General features: G+C 44.2%; 1 protein-coding gene across 3 annotated transcripts in view; it reads left to right on the plus strand.

Moving 5' to 3' along the window:
• The window catches only part of TIAM2 (TIAM Rac1 associated GEF 2), a 225615-nt gene that overhangs the window by 165063 nt on the left and 47726 nt on the right, over positions 1-12826 (plus strand). For all 3 annotated transcript variants that reach the window (XM_081829177.1, XM_081829179.1, XM_081829178.1), the window contains 2 exons: positions 307-399; positions 1308-1571. In XM_081829177.1, the coding sequence (XP_081685303.1) occupies positions 307-399; positions 1308-1571 (357 nt within the window). The remainder of the gene's footprint in view (positions 1-306; positions 400-1307; positions 1572-12826) is intronic.

The following is a 12826-nucleotide window of genomic DNA, read 5'->3' on the forward strand; positions in this document are numbered from 1 at the left end:
AAAAAAAAAAAAAAATGACCAGGTTTCTTCCACCTTTGGCTGTTGTCAGTAATGCTGCTCTAAACGTGGGTGTAGCGTCTCCGCTTTTGAACAGGTCGTGCACTCCTATTGAGCCTTTAGATCTGACACGTTCCTGTTTTTCTGCCCCTGCCAGATAGCTGTGCTTTCTCAGTACCCGTAACTTGACTTCCTCGACACTGCGTACTTATGAGAAAAGACGTTCAAGGGAATACTGCTGATTGAGTTGGAGAAATTAATTAGTGTGCTGAATTTAGACTTGTTTTTTTCTTTTGTTGTCACTCGTAGGGTTCGCAGTGATAGTGCAGGTGGACGAGCATCAGCATCTCAGCCGAATATTTATAAGTGATGTTCTCCCTGACGGCTTGGCATATGGAGAAGGTCCGTGTGGCACAGAGTGTCTCTGTTATCTCTTAATTCAAGACTATGGAATGCAGTCTGCCTAGTGAAATGTTCTTGTTGACAGTTTTGTCAGAAAATGGCTTCTCCTAGAACTAAAAAAAGGGCAAACTTAATAGTTTAATTGAATGCATATGCCTATATATGTGTGTATATATATATGGAGAGAGTATTTGGGGGGGTTTGTTTTGAAAGAGAGTATGTACACACACAGAGACAGTACAGTGCATGTGTACAGACAGATGGAGAAAGGAAACGGGTAGCCAGGTAGACACAGACGAATGTTATTTCCCACGGCATTTAACATCAGGTAGAGGAATAATGAATTTGAATGATGGTCAAATGGTTTTCCCTTTTTTTTAAGATTTGTTTACTTTAGAGGGAGTGTGCAGGATCAGGGGAGGGGCAGAGGGAAAGAATCTGCAGCAGAGTCCCCCAGGGCGACGAGGGGCTACGGCTCAAGACCCTGACTGAGATCATGACCTGAGCCGAAATCAAGAGTCGGACACTCAACCGACTGAGCCATCCACGCGCTCTTGGTTTTCTTTTTCAACCTGTTCCTTCTGGGGACACCTGGCTGGCTCAGTCCGTTGAGCACACTACTCTTGATCTCCAGGTCGTGAGTTTAAGCCCCACGTTGGGCAAAAAGCTTACTTAAAAAAAAAAAACCCAAAAACCAAAACCCCAAATTGTTCCTTTTAATCCCAGTTTTGAGAGAGCTGAAATGCGTTATCAGCAGCATCCGGATACTGTGCGTTTTGGGCTTTGCTTTGAAGACAGCAGCAGGATGGTCCCTGAGAATACATGCTTTGAATTTGTGGCTGTCCTTCACCTTCATGTTAAATACTTCTCTCAGTAATCTCTCTTCTCTTCCTTTTCCTTGTTCTCAGGGTTGAGAAAGGGCAACGAAATCGTGACCTTAAATGGGGAAGCTGTGTCTGATCTTGACCTGAAGCAGATGGAAGCCTTGTTTTCTGAGCAGAGCGTTGGGCTCACTCTGATTGCCCGGCCGCCAGACACAAAAGGCACCTTGTGTTCGTCCTGGTCAGACAGTGACCTGTTCTCAAGGGACCAGAGGAGTCTGCTGCCCCCTCCGAACCAGTCCCAGCTTCTGGAGGAGTTCCTGGATAACTTTAAAAAGAATACAACCAATGGTAAGGCTGTGTTCTTTCTTCCTTCTTCATTGCTGGTATCAACAGCTGATAATTTTAGGCTGTATATTTTGCTTGCAAACTAGATTATTTAGGCTGTTCAAAGAATGTTTTCTCATTTATTAGGAGAAGAACACAGATGCCAACCCAGTAGATTTAATCAAAATTTCATGCACTGTGGAAATCATAACACTTTCATGAAAATAGAAAATAAATTTCTGTACAAAAGAATATCCTTTAAAATAGCAGAATCTTTAAAAAAAAAAAATCACCAGGATAATTTTGTATTGTAATTGCTTTGTGATTGAAGGTAGATGAAAGCCAACATAAATGACAGAGTTTGATTTTCTATTCAGTTGAATCTAAGGCAAAAAACCATTTTGCAGCAATCTTTTGGGTTCTTAGAAACCTTGATACAGTTTCATTCTTTACCTCTTTTGTAGGTGCCTCAGCCCAGTAGGTAGTAACTCAGTCTCATAATTCTTTACCTCTTTTGTTAAGTGACTGCTTTCTCAATAAACTGCGAACTTTTCATGTAGGTCGTAAATTTTAAAATTTTGGCAAGGCCTAAAAATGAAAAGTTGTATGCCAGCTTATTTTTCTAAAGGTAAAATTTCCACATGAGGAAATAATCTGAAGGTCTGGATTTCTGACTTTATTAATTCATGCATAATTCATGTGTTGCAGGCAAGTAAATCAGAGGCTCCAGTTATTACTGAAAACCTGTAGTTTCTCTCTGTATTCCTGGAGGAAGCTGGTCAAGCCCTGACATGAGACAGAGAGCATAGGGTGTTTATGTTAAGTGCACACAAAGGAATTTTTTTTAGATTTTATTTGTTTCTTTAGGGGGTGGGGCAGAGGGAGAGGAGAGAGAATCTCAAGCAGGCTTCTGCACTGAGCACCATGCCTGATGTGGGGCTCAGTCTCACGACCCTGAGATCACGACCTGAATTGAAACCAAGAGTCGGATGCTCAATGGACTGAGCCACCCAGGTTCCCCCACACAAAGGAACGTTTATACTTAATTGCAGTGATAATGGATTTCCAGTGGAAATCTCTGCATGATTACTAGAAATGAATGAAAAACACAAAAAGAGGAGTTGTTCGGATAGATTTAATTATAAAGCAAGTTTATTAGGTCATTTTTGGAATTAAAAAATCAGATGTAAGATTTGTGATTCAATAAGGTATATAGTACTTTCTTCTCTTGGGGCTTCACTCCAATTTAAAATGCCATTAAATTGACTTGGCATATAAAAGTGGATATCATAAAGCAAAAATCATGATGGAACTAATTAATTACTTGGTTATATTAGGGCCATCACTCAGTGACCCTGGGCTCTGGTACAGGCCTGAGCATTCCACATAATACATGCATGTGTCCATTCGCTGGATTCATTATTCTTGAGGGATACATTCACTGCCCTTTATATCTCTATGTATTTTATCATAATGAGAAATTACTGCAGAGTCTATAACACTTTTGGTACTGCAGGAATGAATTTCTATAGAAAGCAGCAAAAATGGCAAATTTACCTTTTTTTTTTTTTTAAAGATTTTATTTATTTATTTGAGAGAGAGAGAATGGGAGACAGAGAGCATGAGGGGGAGGAGGGTCAGAGGGAGAAGCAGACTCCCTGCCGAGCAGAGAGCCTGATGCGGGACTCGATCCTGGGACTCCAGGATCATGACCTGAGCCGAAGGCAGTCGCTTAACCAACTGAGCCACCCAGGCGCCCCTCAAACTAAGTATTAAGAGAAAAATTCAGTATCTCTAGAAAGGATGGATGGTCCCTTACAATTCACTTAATCTTTATTCTTCATTGAATATCACTGAGGAGGCCATTCATGTAATGAGATGATTAAGGGATCAGTCTTTGTAGCACCTTGGCATGTATTTGAATCCCACCTGTGTTTTTTGTTTGCTTGTTTTAGGCAGATCACTTAACTTCTCAGATACCATGCACAAATGAGGGACTCACACTTTTTCTTCTATCTTCCAATTTCCACCCCCCACCCCTTCTTTTCTTTTCCCCCAACCTTAAAAACACAGAGTCGTCCTTCTGAGATGTTCACTCACAGGCGTCTTCTTCCTGCACAAGCTTTCGCTTCAAAAATAAAACAAATTCTGTATTTGCAAAGTGTGTGGGGAAGCTGCCCATCATGGCTGTTTTGTTTTCAAGGCAGGCACATTACTGTGGAACAGTGAGGGACACAGAGAACAGAACTGCAGGCAGAAGGGTGGCGGGGCGCTCCCGGGGACAGCGATTCAGCGCCCCCCACCAGACACACGGCCTCGCCAGGAAATCAGGGGGGCCGTGGGGGGCGGGCGGTGTACGGCTCTCCTGTCTGTCCTGGCTGCAGCAGAGCACTGGGCAGGGCAGGACGAGTGGAGGGATGCACTGTAACCCTGTGGGGACCTGCAGGACAACCAGCTATGGAAAAGCCCTGCGGGTCCAACTAGCCAAGCCATCTGTATACACAGACATCAGCAGCGCTCAGATAAGTTATACAAGCTTTCCACCATCAGAATGGCTCCCTGGGGTAATATAATGGCTATTTTTTTTTTTTAAAGATTTAATTTACTTATTTGAGAGAGACAGACAGACACAGCATGAATGGGGGTTGGGGGGGCAGAGTCAGGAGCAGGCTGAGCAAGGAGCCCGATGTGGGGCTCGATCCCAGGACCCTGAGATCATGACCTGAGCCAAAGGCAGATGCTTAACAGACTGAGCCACCCAGGAGCCCCATATAATGGCTATCGGACCCAGGACCTCTTTGAATTGTTTCCGCACAAAACAAACAAAAAGGGGTAAATAGGCTTACCTGATCTGCTTGATCCTTAACTATTAAAAAAAAAAAAGGGGCGCCTGGGTGGCTCAGTTGGTTAAGCGACTGCCTTCGGCTCAGGTCATGAGCCTTGATTTCTCACCTGGAAGATACGGTTTCGCGCCTCACCTGAATAGGTCACTCTAAGGAAGTCCACGTCTATATGTGTCTGGCCCAGCTCCTTACGTGTCAGGAATTCCAAAAACGGGATTCTCGTCTTCCCTCTCCTGTGCAGCTTGATGTTTTATGAAAAATTACCTTGCTTTACTTTGGCAGTGAACCAGAAAATGGTAGTCCCATTTTCTTGCTAAGGTGAAAAATTACACAAAGGAAAGAACTTAAATGACTTTGATAAACAATTTTTCAGTCAACTTTGAGTTGTACTCAGAAGTGAGAGTCTGCCTTCCCCTCACTTTTGTGTTCCCTCAACAATACCAGAGGCATCCCCAGCCCAGTACTTGAAACGAAGGAAGATTTTCCCATTTTGTTTTCCAGAGAAGCCAATCCTCTGTTAATAAAAAACAAACAGCTGGTGCTCTGGAAGGGAAGACCTTTTTTTGTTTTGTTTAAATAGAAACATAAGAGTATAAGAAGGTAAAGGAAGAAACTGCAGGGTTGTTTTGGGCATATCTTGACTGTCCATGATGAAGGTTTACTGATTCCATACTGGGTGCTTAAAACATGTGAGGCCCTAGGAATAAGCTACATTGGGTTTAGGGCTTTTTGGTCTTCTTTTGGTTTTGGTCAGGTATCCAGAAATTTATATTTGTTAGCTTTAGTCTCTTGATCAGGTTAGAGCAGAACAAAACACCATCCTTATTTACATATCTGACTGAAAAAAGTGCCAGCAAGAGTAGCAGGTCCTGAGGAGCCTGGGCAAGGATTGTGGCTTGCTATTCCGCATCTTTGCTTTTCTAGATAAGAAGCATCCTACTGGCATTTGAGACTCCTTGATAAGTACCCTGGTTAGGAAAATGGTTCTCAAACTTCCCGATGCTGAAGACTCGCCTGCTGACCTTGGGAAAATGCATATTCCTGGGTCTGGCCGTCAAAGAGCCCCCTGCAGGAGGTCTGGGGTAGTACAAGCTCCATTGTTAACCCGGCTCCCTCATGTGGCCCCCAAGGTGGGGGGGGGAGGGGATGGGGGCATTAGTCTAAAGGGAGGTGGGGCTGACCCTGAGAGGTAGGTCCTACCCTTTCTTGAACCCTTGTGTGCCAAGGGTTTGAGGGTTAAATGAGATCATCTGTGTGAAGTTCTCAGCAAGTGATAGCTGTTGTGTTTGCGTGTTGTTACTCTCAGTGGGGGGATTATATGCCCCAGACCACCACCACTGTCCTGAGTGGCTCAGAATGCAGCCAGCTGACCTGTGAGCTCAGCTCATTTGTGCAGTAGCCCGCCCTCAGGAGACGCAGGCCCATTCAGCAAATTGAGTACACGGGGAGCCAAGAACTAACCGTAGTCACGGGCTTCCTGTGATCCTCTGTGAAGAGTGGAGCAGACAGGAGCGCATCTAGAACTGATGTGTTAGTTCCTTGGTTTCCTTGGACGTGAATGACCATTTGATTCTTGCCTCTTTCTGCTCGGGTTATCCGCAGTAGAAAGAGAGGAAACGTGTATGGGCTGTCTTTGACTGGAGTGGAGATCTCATCTGTAAGGACTGACTGTAGACAGATTAATGTTGTGGCTGGAATCCCCCAGCGAGGCTGGTGTTAGTTTCAAGCCAACAGGTTCGAGCCAACAGGGCCGCCACGGAAGGGCTTGGGCGGGCCAGCCCCTGATCATCCCGGATTCTTGTGGATGCTGTTTTTTGCAGTTTATATTGAAAACCCCTTTTCTAGGGTATGCCATCTTTGAGAAATTCCAGCAGCTTTTTAGAGAGAGTCCTGTGGGGCCTAGAGTTTCTGAACCAAGTCTTTCAGCAGGGAGCCCATTGTGGCCTTAACGTAGTCTCCGTCTGTAAACGGCAATTAACACTGTGCTGTGAGTGTTGGGGACTCACAGGGGACAGAAGAGAGAGGACCTGGGTTCCTGCTCCCACTCAGACCGCGTCCGCCCAGCAGTGCTGACCCGACGATGAAGGTAATTGCAGCCTGAGGTTCTTTTTTTAATTCCATGCCCGGCGCTGAATCACTGTTGTTCTGAATTGATGTATGAGGAGTGTAGATCTTCGAGCTACCAGAAGCCACTTAGATGCAGATTTGCTGTTTGGAAGGAATTGCTCCTGGGACTGTATGTGTCCCTTACACAGCTTCTCACCAGGGGCGGGGGGCAGGGGGGGTGCAGTTACAGAGCCCGCTCAGATGTGGCACACCCACTGATTTCCTGTTGATGAGGATGAGGGCATTTTGGCTTCCGTAGCCTGGTGTAGGATGACAAACAGCACTGAGCTCAGGATATGCTGTTTGTATGTGTAACTGCTGTTACTGCAGTGAGCTGGCTGATGCCCCAGATCCCCAGGTGTAAAAACAGAGTGGTTCCTAAAGATGGTTGGTACATTAAAAAATTTAAAAGAAGGGGTGCCTGGGTGGCTCAGTCAGTTAAGCGTCTGCCTTCAGCTCAGGTCATGATCCCAGGGTCCTGGGATCATCCCTCGTCGTGCCCTGCTCAGCGGGGAGCCTGCTTCTCCCTCTCCTTCTGTCACTCCTCCTGCTTGTGCTCTCTCTCTGTCTAATAAATAAATACAATCTTTTAAAAAAATGTTTAAAAAAATTAAAAGAAAATAAGAGTGAGAAATAGACGGCTTTTGCCAGGGCACAGAACGTTGGTCTCAGAATCTTTGTTGCCGATAATGGTGCTGAAGGTCCTTGTCAGTTTCATCGGTGGACATGAGCGGGTGGTTTTCTGTGAGCAGAGCAGGGAGTTACAGACCTTGGGTATGAACTCTCTTGCCAAGCTTACTGTTGTTGGGGCATTTGGTCCCCTTTTCTCATTCCTCGTCCTTCATTTAGTCACTTGTTTATTTAACAAGTAAGCAATAGGGCGCCTGGGTGGCTCGGTTGGTTAAGTGACTGCTTTCGGCTCAGGTCATGATCCTGGAGTCCCTGGATCGAGTCCCGCGTCGGGCTCCCTGCTCGGCAGGGAGCCTGCTTCTCCCTCTGACCCTCCCCCCTCTCATGTGCTCTCTCTCTCTCATTCTCTCTGTCTCAAATAAATAAATAAAATCTTTAAAAAAAAAAAACAAGTAAGCAATAACGTTCTGCTAAATGTTGCAGATACGTAAAGCTGAATTAGACATTGTTTTCTATTCTCAAGCTTATTGTTGAGTGGAAAAGTAAAACGCTTGTAGATAATAATTCACTATTAAAAAAATCTTTTCAATAAAGAGAGAAGTCGTCCAGCTCATAGGGTGGAAATCCCACTGATTTTTCTGTTTATTTTGAGCAAAGGGTCCAAAAGAGAGGCATGAGAAATGGGGGAAAGGTTAGCGTTTGCCTTGAGCACCGCAGCTGGACAGTTTCCTGTGGGGGGGGGGGTGTGTAGTGTGAGGTCTGGAGGATGTTTCATATACAGCACTTAGATCTCACCTGCCTAGTGTGTGAATGGGAAATAAAATTGGAAAGCCTGTTGGGACCAGATTGTAGAAAACCCTTAAATTGCAGGAATTTGTAACATGTCCTGGCCTGTATCTGAAAAAAACAAACAACTAAAAACAGAAAAACTGGCGAGTACTGCATTACTTTCTCCTGCCTTGAGTAAAATGCAGAGGATTTGTCTGGTCACTTATTTTCTTTTTTTAAAAGATTTTATTTATTTATTTGAGAGAGAGAGAGACAGAGAGCGAGCTTACCCACAAGCTCAGGGGAGGGGCAGAGGGAGAGGGAGAAGCAGACTCCCCGCCAAGCAGGGATCCTGATGTGGGGTTCAATCCCAGGACCCCGGGATCATGACCTGAGCCAAAGGCAGATGCTTAACCGAATGAGCTACCCAGGTCATTGGTCATTGTTTTTAATGACCAGAAGACCTTGCAAAAAAAATACTCAAATAAATGTTTTTTTTCTTGGGAAAGAATGAATAAATGACTTACCATAGGTATCCTATAAAACTAAAGTGCTCCTCAGCATGTGAAGCCATGGCCAGGAGTGGTGTGGTCCTCACAGTGGTCATTAGGGGGGTGCCTTGCTGGTTTGTGGTACGGGGTGCCCCATAGCAAGGAGGATGAGGCATTGTTGGAACTGAGGGGAGAGCTGGTAAATAAAGTTTGCCCGCATTTTGAGTTAAAAACCAGTCTTATATTATCTCTCCTAATCGTAAATGGAAATTCATCTTTCAGGTAAAAATCTACAGAATTTCTCTGAGGAACACTGTATGAAATTTCTATGGGTGATGTCCCTTTTACTAGCCCTTTGAGAGTTTGGGAGGACTGGGTCAAATCTCATCTCCCATGCAGGCAGAGTGAGCCTGGAACTGTTAGGTGTGGTTGGAAAGAGGAAGCTTTATAGGCTGTTATAGAAAAGAAAAAAAAGCTCTGACTGTTCCTGTGTCTATCATGAGTACTGATTGCTGAATGATGCTTGTCTGCATTTCCATGTTGGTTCTTTGTAATGGGCTTGGAAGTGAATTATACTGCTGACTTTCTCCTTCCTGTGAAGGAATTGAGACCATCAGGAAGGACCATGTGGGGCTATCTCCTCTTGAGCTTTCACTTCTAGAGACAGCTGTGTTGTGACTGTGTCTTTCACCGTTTGGGTCGGTAATACACGTGCCTGGTGTGGCATCCCAGCAGTGCGAAGGGCTCAGCAGTCAGAGCTGTGTGGGGAAGTGGTTAAGAGTGTGGCTACTATGCATACAACTTGGGGTCAGTCTTGCTCCAGGTTTGTGACCAGCGGTGGGACGTTGGTTGGGCACGCCACTTAATCTGTGCTTAGTGTTTGCAACTGTAAACTAGTCGAGGGTTTTTATGGGATTAATGAGCTAATATTTGGAAAGAACTAGATAGTGGCACATAGCAAAGACCATATAAGCATTTAACTGAATAAAATAGATGAATTTCTCCCACTCTGTGCTTAGCCACCCACTTTCTCACCCAGAGGTAATCATTGTTCTTAGTTTCTTTCTCATTCCTGTCTGGAGACTCTTAAATGTTGGGGAAAATTGTGGGGCATTTTTATGCTCTGTTTTATTGAAATATCTTCGTCCGTGGCTATGGTAGGCAGATAAATCCCTGCCAAGAATGTCCACATCCTAATCCCCGGAACCTGTGACTATGGCAAAAACAATTTACATGACAAAAGGAACTTCAGCGATGTGATTGGATTAAGGATCTTGAGATGGGGAGATTATCCTGGATTATCTGGGTGGGCTGTAAAACAGAGGCTGGAGAGTCAGAATCGGAGATGTAGTGACATAAGCAGATTGGAGTGATATGGGCCTGTGAACGAAATAATGTGTGCAGCTTCTAGAAATTGCAGAGACATGGGAACAGATTCTCCCTTAGAGCCTCCAGGTGGAATATGGCCCAGGCAGACCCATTTCAGTCTTCTGACCTCCAGAAATATAAGATAATAAATTTGTATTTATGTGTCAAGCACTGTGTGTGATGACTGGGGTACAAAAATAGCCATAGTTCCACCTTCAGGCCGCTACGGTGGAGTTGGGGCAAATGCATGAACAGCCAACAATCATTATCTGCCATCATAACAGCGCTAGTCCTGTAGTTCCTATACTTGTCAGTATCCAGGTCCTTTACTGTGAAAAATTATCAGGGACCCCAAAGGGCTTTTGTTATGTGGATTATATCTATCAGTGTTTACTATATTAGAAATTTAACCTGAGAGGTACCTGGGTGGCTCAGTTGGTTGGGTGTCCAACTCTTGATTTCGGCTCAGGTCACGATCTCAGGGTCGTGAGATAGAGCCCTGTGTTGGGCTCTGTGCTCAGTACAGAGTCGCTTGAGATTCTCTGCCTCTCCCTTTCCCCCAGCCCCTCCCCCCACTCACACTCTCTCTTTCTAAAATAAAATCTTTAAAAGAAATTTGAACCAAGAAATTTAAAAAGTATTTATTAAAATTTATTTTCATGTAACAACGAATCCATTTCATGTTAACACAGCATATTTTTAATGAACTAATTCTCCAAACAAACAAAAAAATCAGTGAGAAGAATAGCATTGTTTTACATTTTTGTAGTCTCTTTAACGTGTGTCTTAGTAGAAGACAGCTGGGTTTTATATCAGCATCTGCATTCAGCCTATTGCAAATGCTTGTTTTTTTTTTTTTTTTTAAAGATTTTATTTATTTATTCATGAGAAATAGAGAGAGAGAGGCAGAGGCAGAGGGAGAAGCAGGCTCCCCGCGGAGCAGAGAGCCCGACGCGGGACTCGATCCCAGGAGCCCGGGATCATGACCTGAGCCGAAGGCAGACGCCCAACCGACTGAGCCACCCAGGCGTCCCGCAAATGCTTGTTTTTGTGACAGTGATTTGAAGAAAATCCAACCTCACACAGATACTGTAGTTGGCAAAGAGAGGAGTATTTTAATAATCTTTCATAGTTGGCAAAGAGAGGAGTATTTTAATAATCTTTCAGATAATTGTGGCTATTCATCTTTAATATTACACCAAAACTCAACAAGTGGTAGTTCCTTGAAGGTGAGTTGCATGTGGGTTCTGAAACACGGTTGGTAGACCTTCCTACTTGCTCCGATTAAAGTCCATTGGCCTGTCTTACACTTTGAATGGATCTTTTAGTTATGTGATTTTGTAATGTGCAATGGTTATTTGGAAACATTGGGTTGCTAGGTTATGCAGATCTTTCAAATATGGATGTTTCATTACACAACATTAAAATCACATTCATTAATATCACCATCAGTTTCTTGTGGAAAAGCCTTGATGTGTTGGGAAGTTATCAAGCTCACAGTGGTGGACACGTTTTCCAGGATTTGAATTTTTGTTACAAAGTTGGAATTATATCTACAATACTGTCCATTTTTTCCTTGGAAGTGACAGGCTCACTTTGTTCATTTTATGTTTTCATTTTTAAAAAATATTTTTAAGTAGGCTCTATACCCAGTGTTGGACTTGAACTCATCACCCTGAGATCAAGAGTTGCATGCTTTACGAACTGAGCCAGCCAGGTACCCCACACTTTGTTCGTTTTAAAGAAAATATTTTGTCATTTTTTTTTTTTTTTTTTTAGTAAAAATTGTTTTGTTAAAAAAAAAAAGCTAGCTCAGCTTGCAACACAATGGTGTAAGTGCATTTTCTTGCAACAACCATTGCATAAGAGCTGTATGGATACTTCTCAAACATGTTCCCAAAGGGTTGAGTTCTAGTAGAGTCAGCCATTTTTACTGCTTCATTGAGGATGTTGTTAATGGATGCCAGCATGTTCTTGATGGAAGTGTGCAGTAATGGAGTTAGCGGTGACGAGTAACGGTGGATGCCACTGCTCTGACGTGCGCTACATCACGAGCAGATCTACCCACGACTGCCTTGCACTCCCATTGCAGATGTCCTCAGAGAGAAAATGGCAGATGACATCTACAATTATTACTGAAAATACTTCTGAACTTGTAGGTCACTTGAAAGGGTCCCAGTGGCCCCAGAAGTTGACAGACCACACTGAGAAGGACTGTTACAGTACATAAGGGGCAGCGAGAACACATGTTCCAGGTTCCCAGGGCCACCTCTGAGGGACAGTCTCACTTTTGTTAAACCCTGAAGAAAGCAGAGTGCATTCTGGGCAGAGAGAAGTTGCAGAGGGTGGGGGTCAGGGTCTTGCTGAGGGGAGATGTGTGTGAGTAATTCAGGGTTTTTGGAAGGTAAGGTGCGAATGGGGAAGATGGAGGAGATAAGACTGGACTGGTGAGCAAGGGCCAGGTCACAAAGGGTCTCGTGGGGAAGCCAGGTGGTGGGGAGCTGCGGGGGAGGGGAGGGGCCCGGAAGCTGGTGATCAGCCGCTGAGAAGTAAACATTCGTGGGCCAGGCAGGGCTGGGGTTGAGGGGTGGGCAGCACTGTGGTGGCAGGCATCCCTGTGCTTCTCTCCACCAGAGCGCTCAGGTTGGGAGGGGTAACTGTCCTTCCTCAGCACAGGGTCTCTTGAATTTTATCACTAATAAGTCCCCAGACCCGTAAGTGGAGCCACTCAATAAAGATTTGCTCAAATGTAGGAATGAATGAATCAAGGACATGGGAATGACAGGGCTTAAGCTCTAAAAAAGAAAAAAAAAAAAACAACAAACCCTCCAAGGTCTTGTGTTTCCAATATTCACTTTATTTTTCAGCGAGTTGCTAAGGCTTGCATTATATCTAAAATGTGGTTTGTTTCAAGTGCAGAAGATACAACATGTGGCTGAGAAAGGGAATTGTGGCTTTGTTTAGGAGGCTGAATTCATGGTGCTTTAAAGAAATGTGACTTTGAGAATTGTTTTTTCCATGAAGTTGGCCAATGAACTACGAAGCTTAATTTTAATCTTCATCCTGAACTCAG

This window comes from Leptonychotes weddellii, chromosome 8 (assembly GCF_054177405.1).
Source record: "Leptonychotes weddellii isolate Sample4059 chromosome 8, ASM5417740v2, whole genome shotgun sequence".
NCBI lineage: Eukaryota > Metazoa > Chordata > Mammalia > Carnivora > Phocidae > Leptonychotes > Leptonychotes weddellii.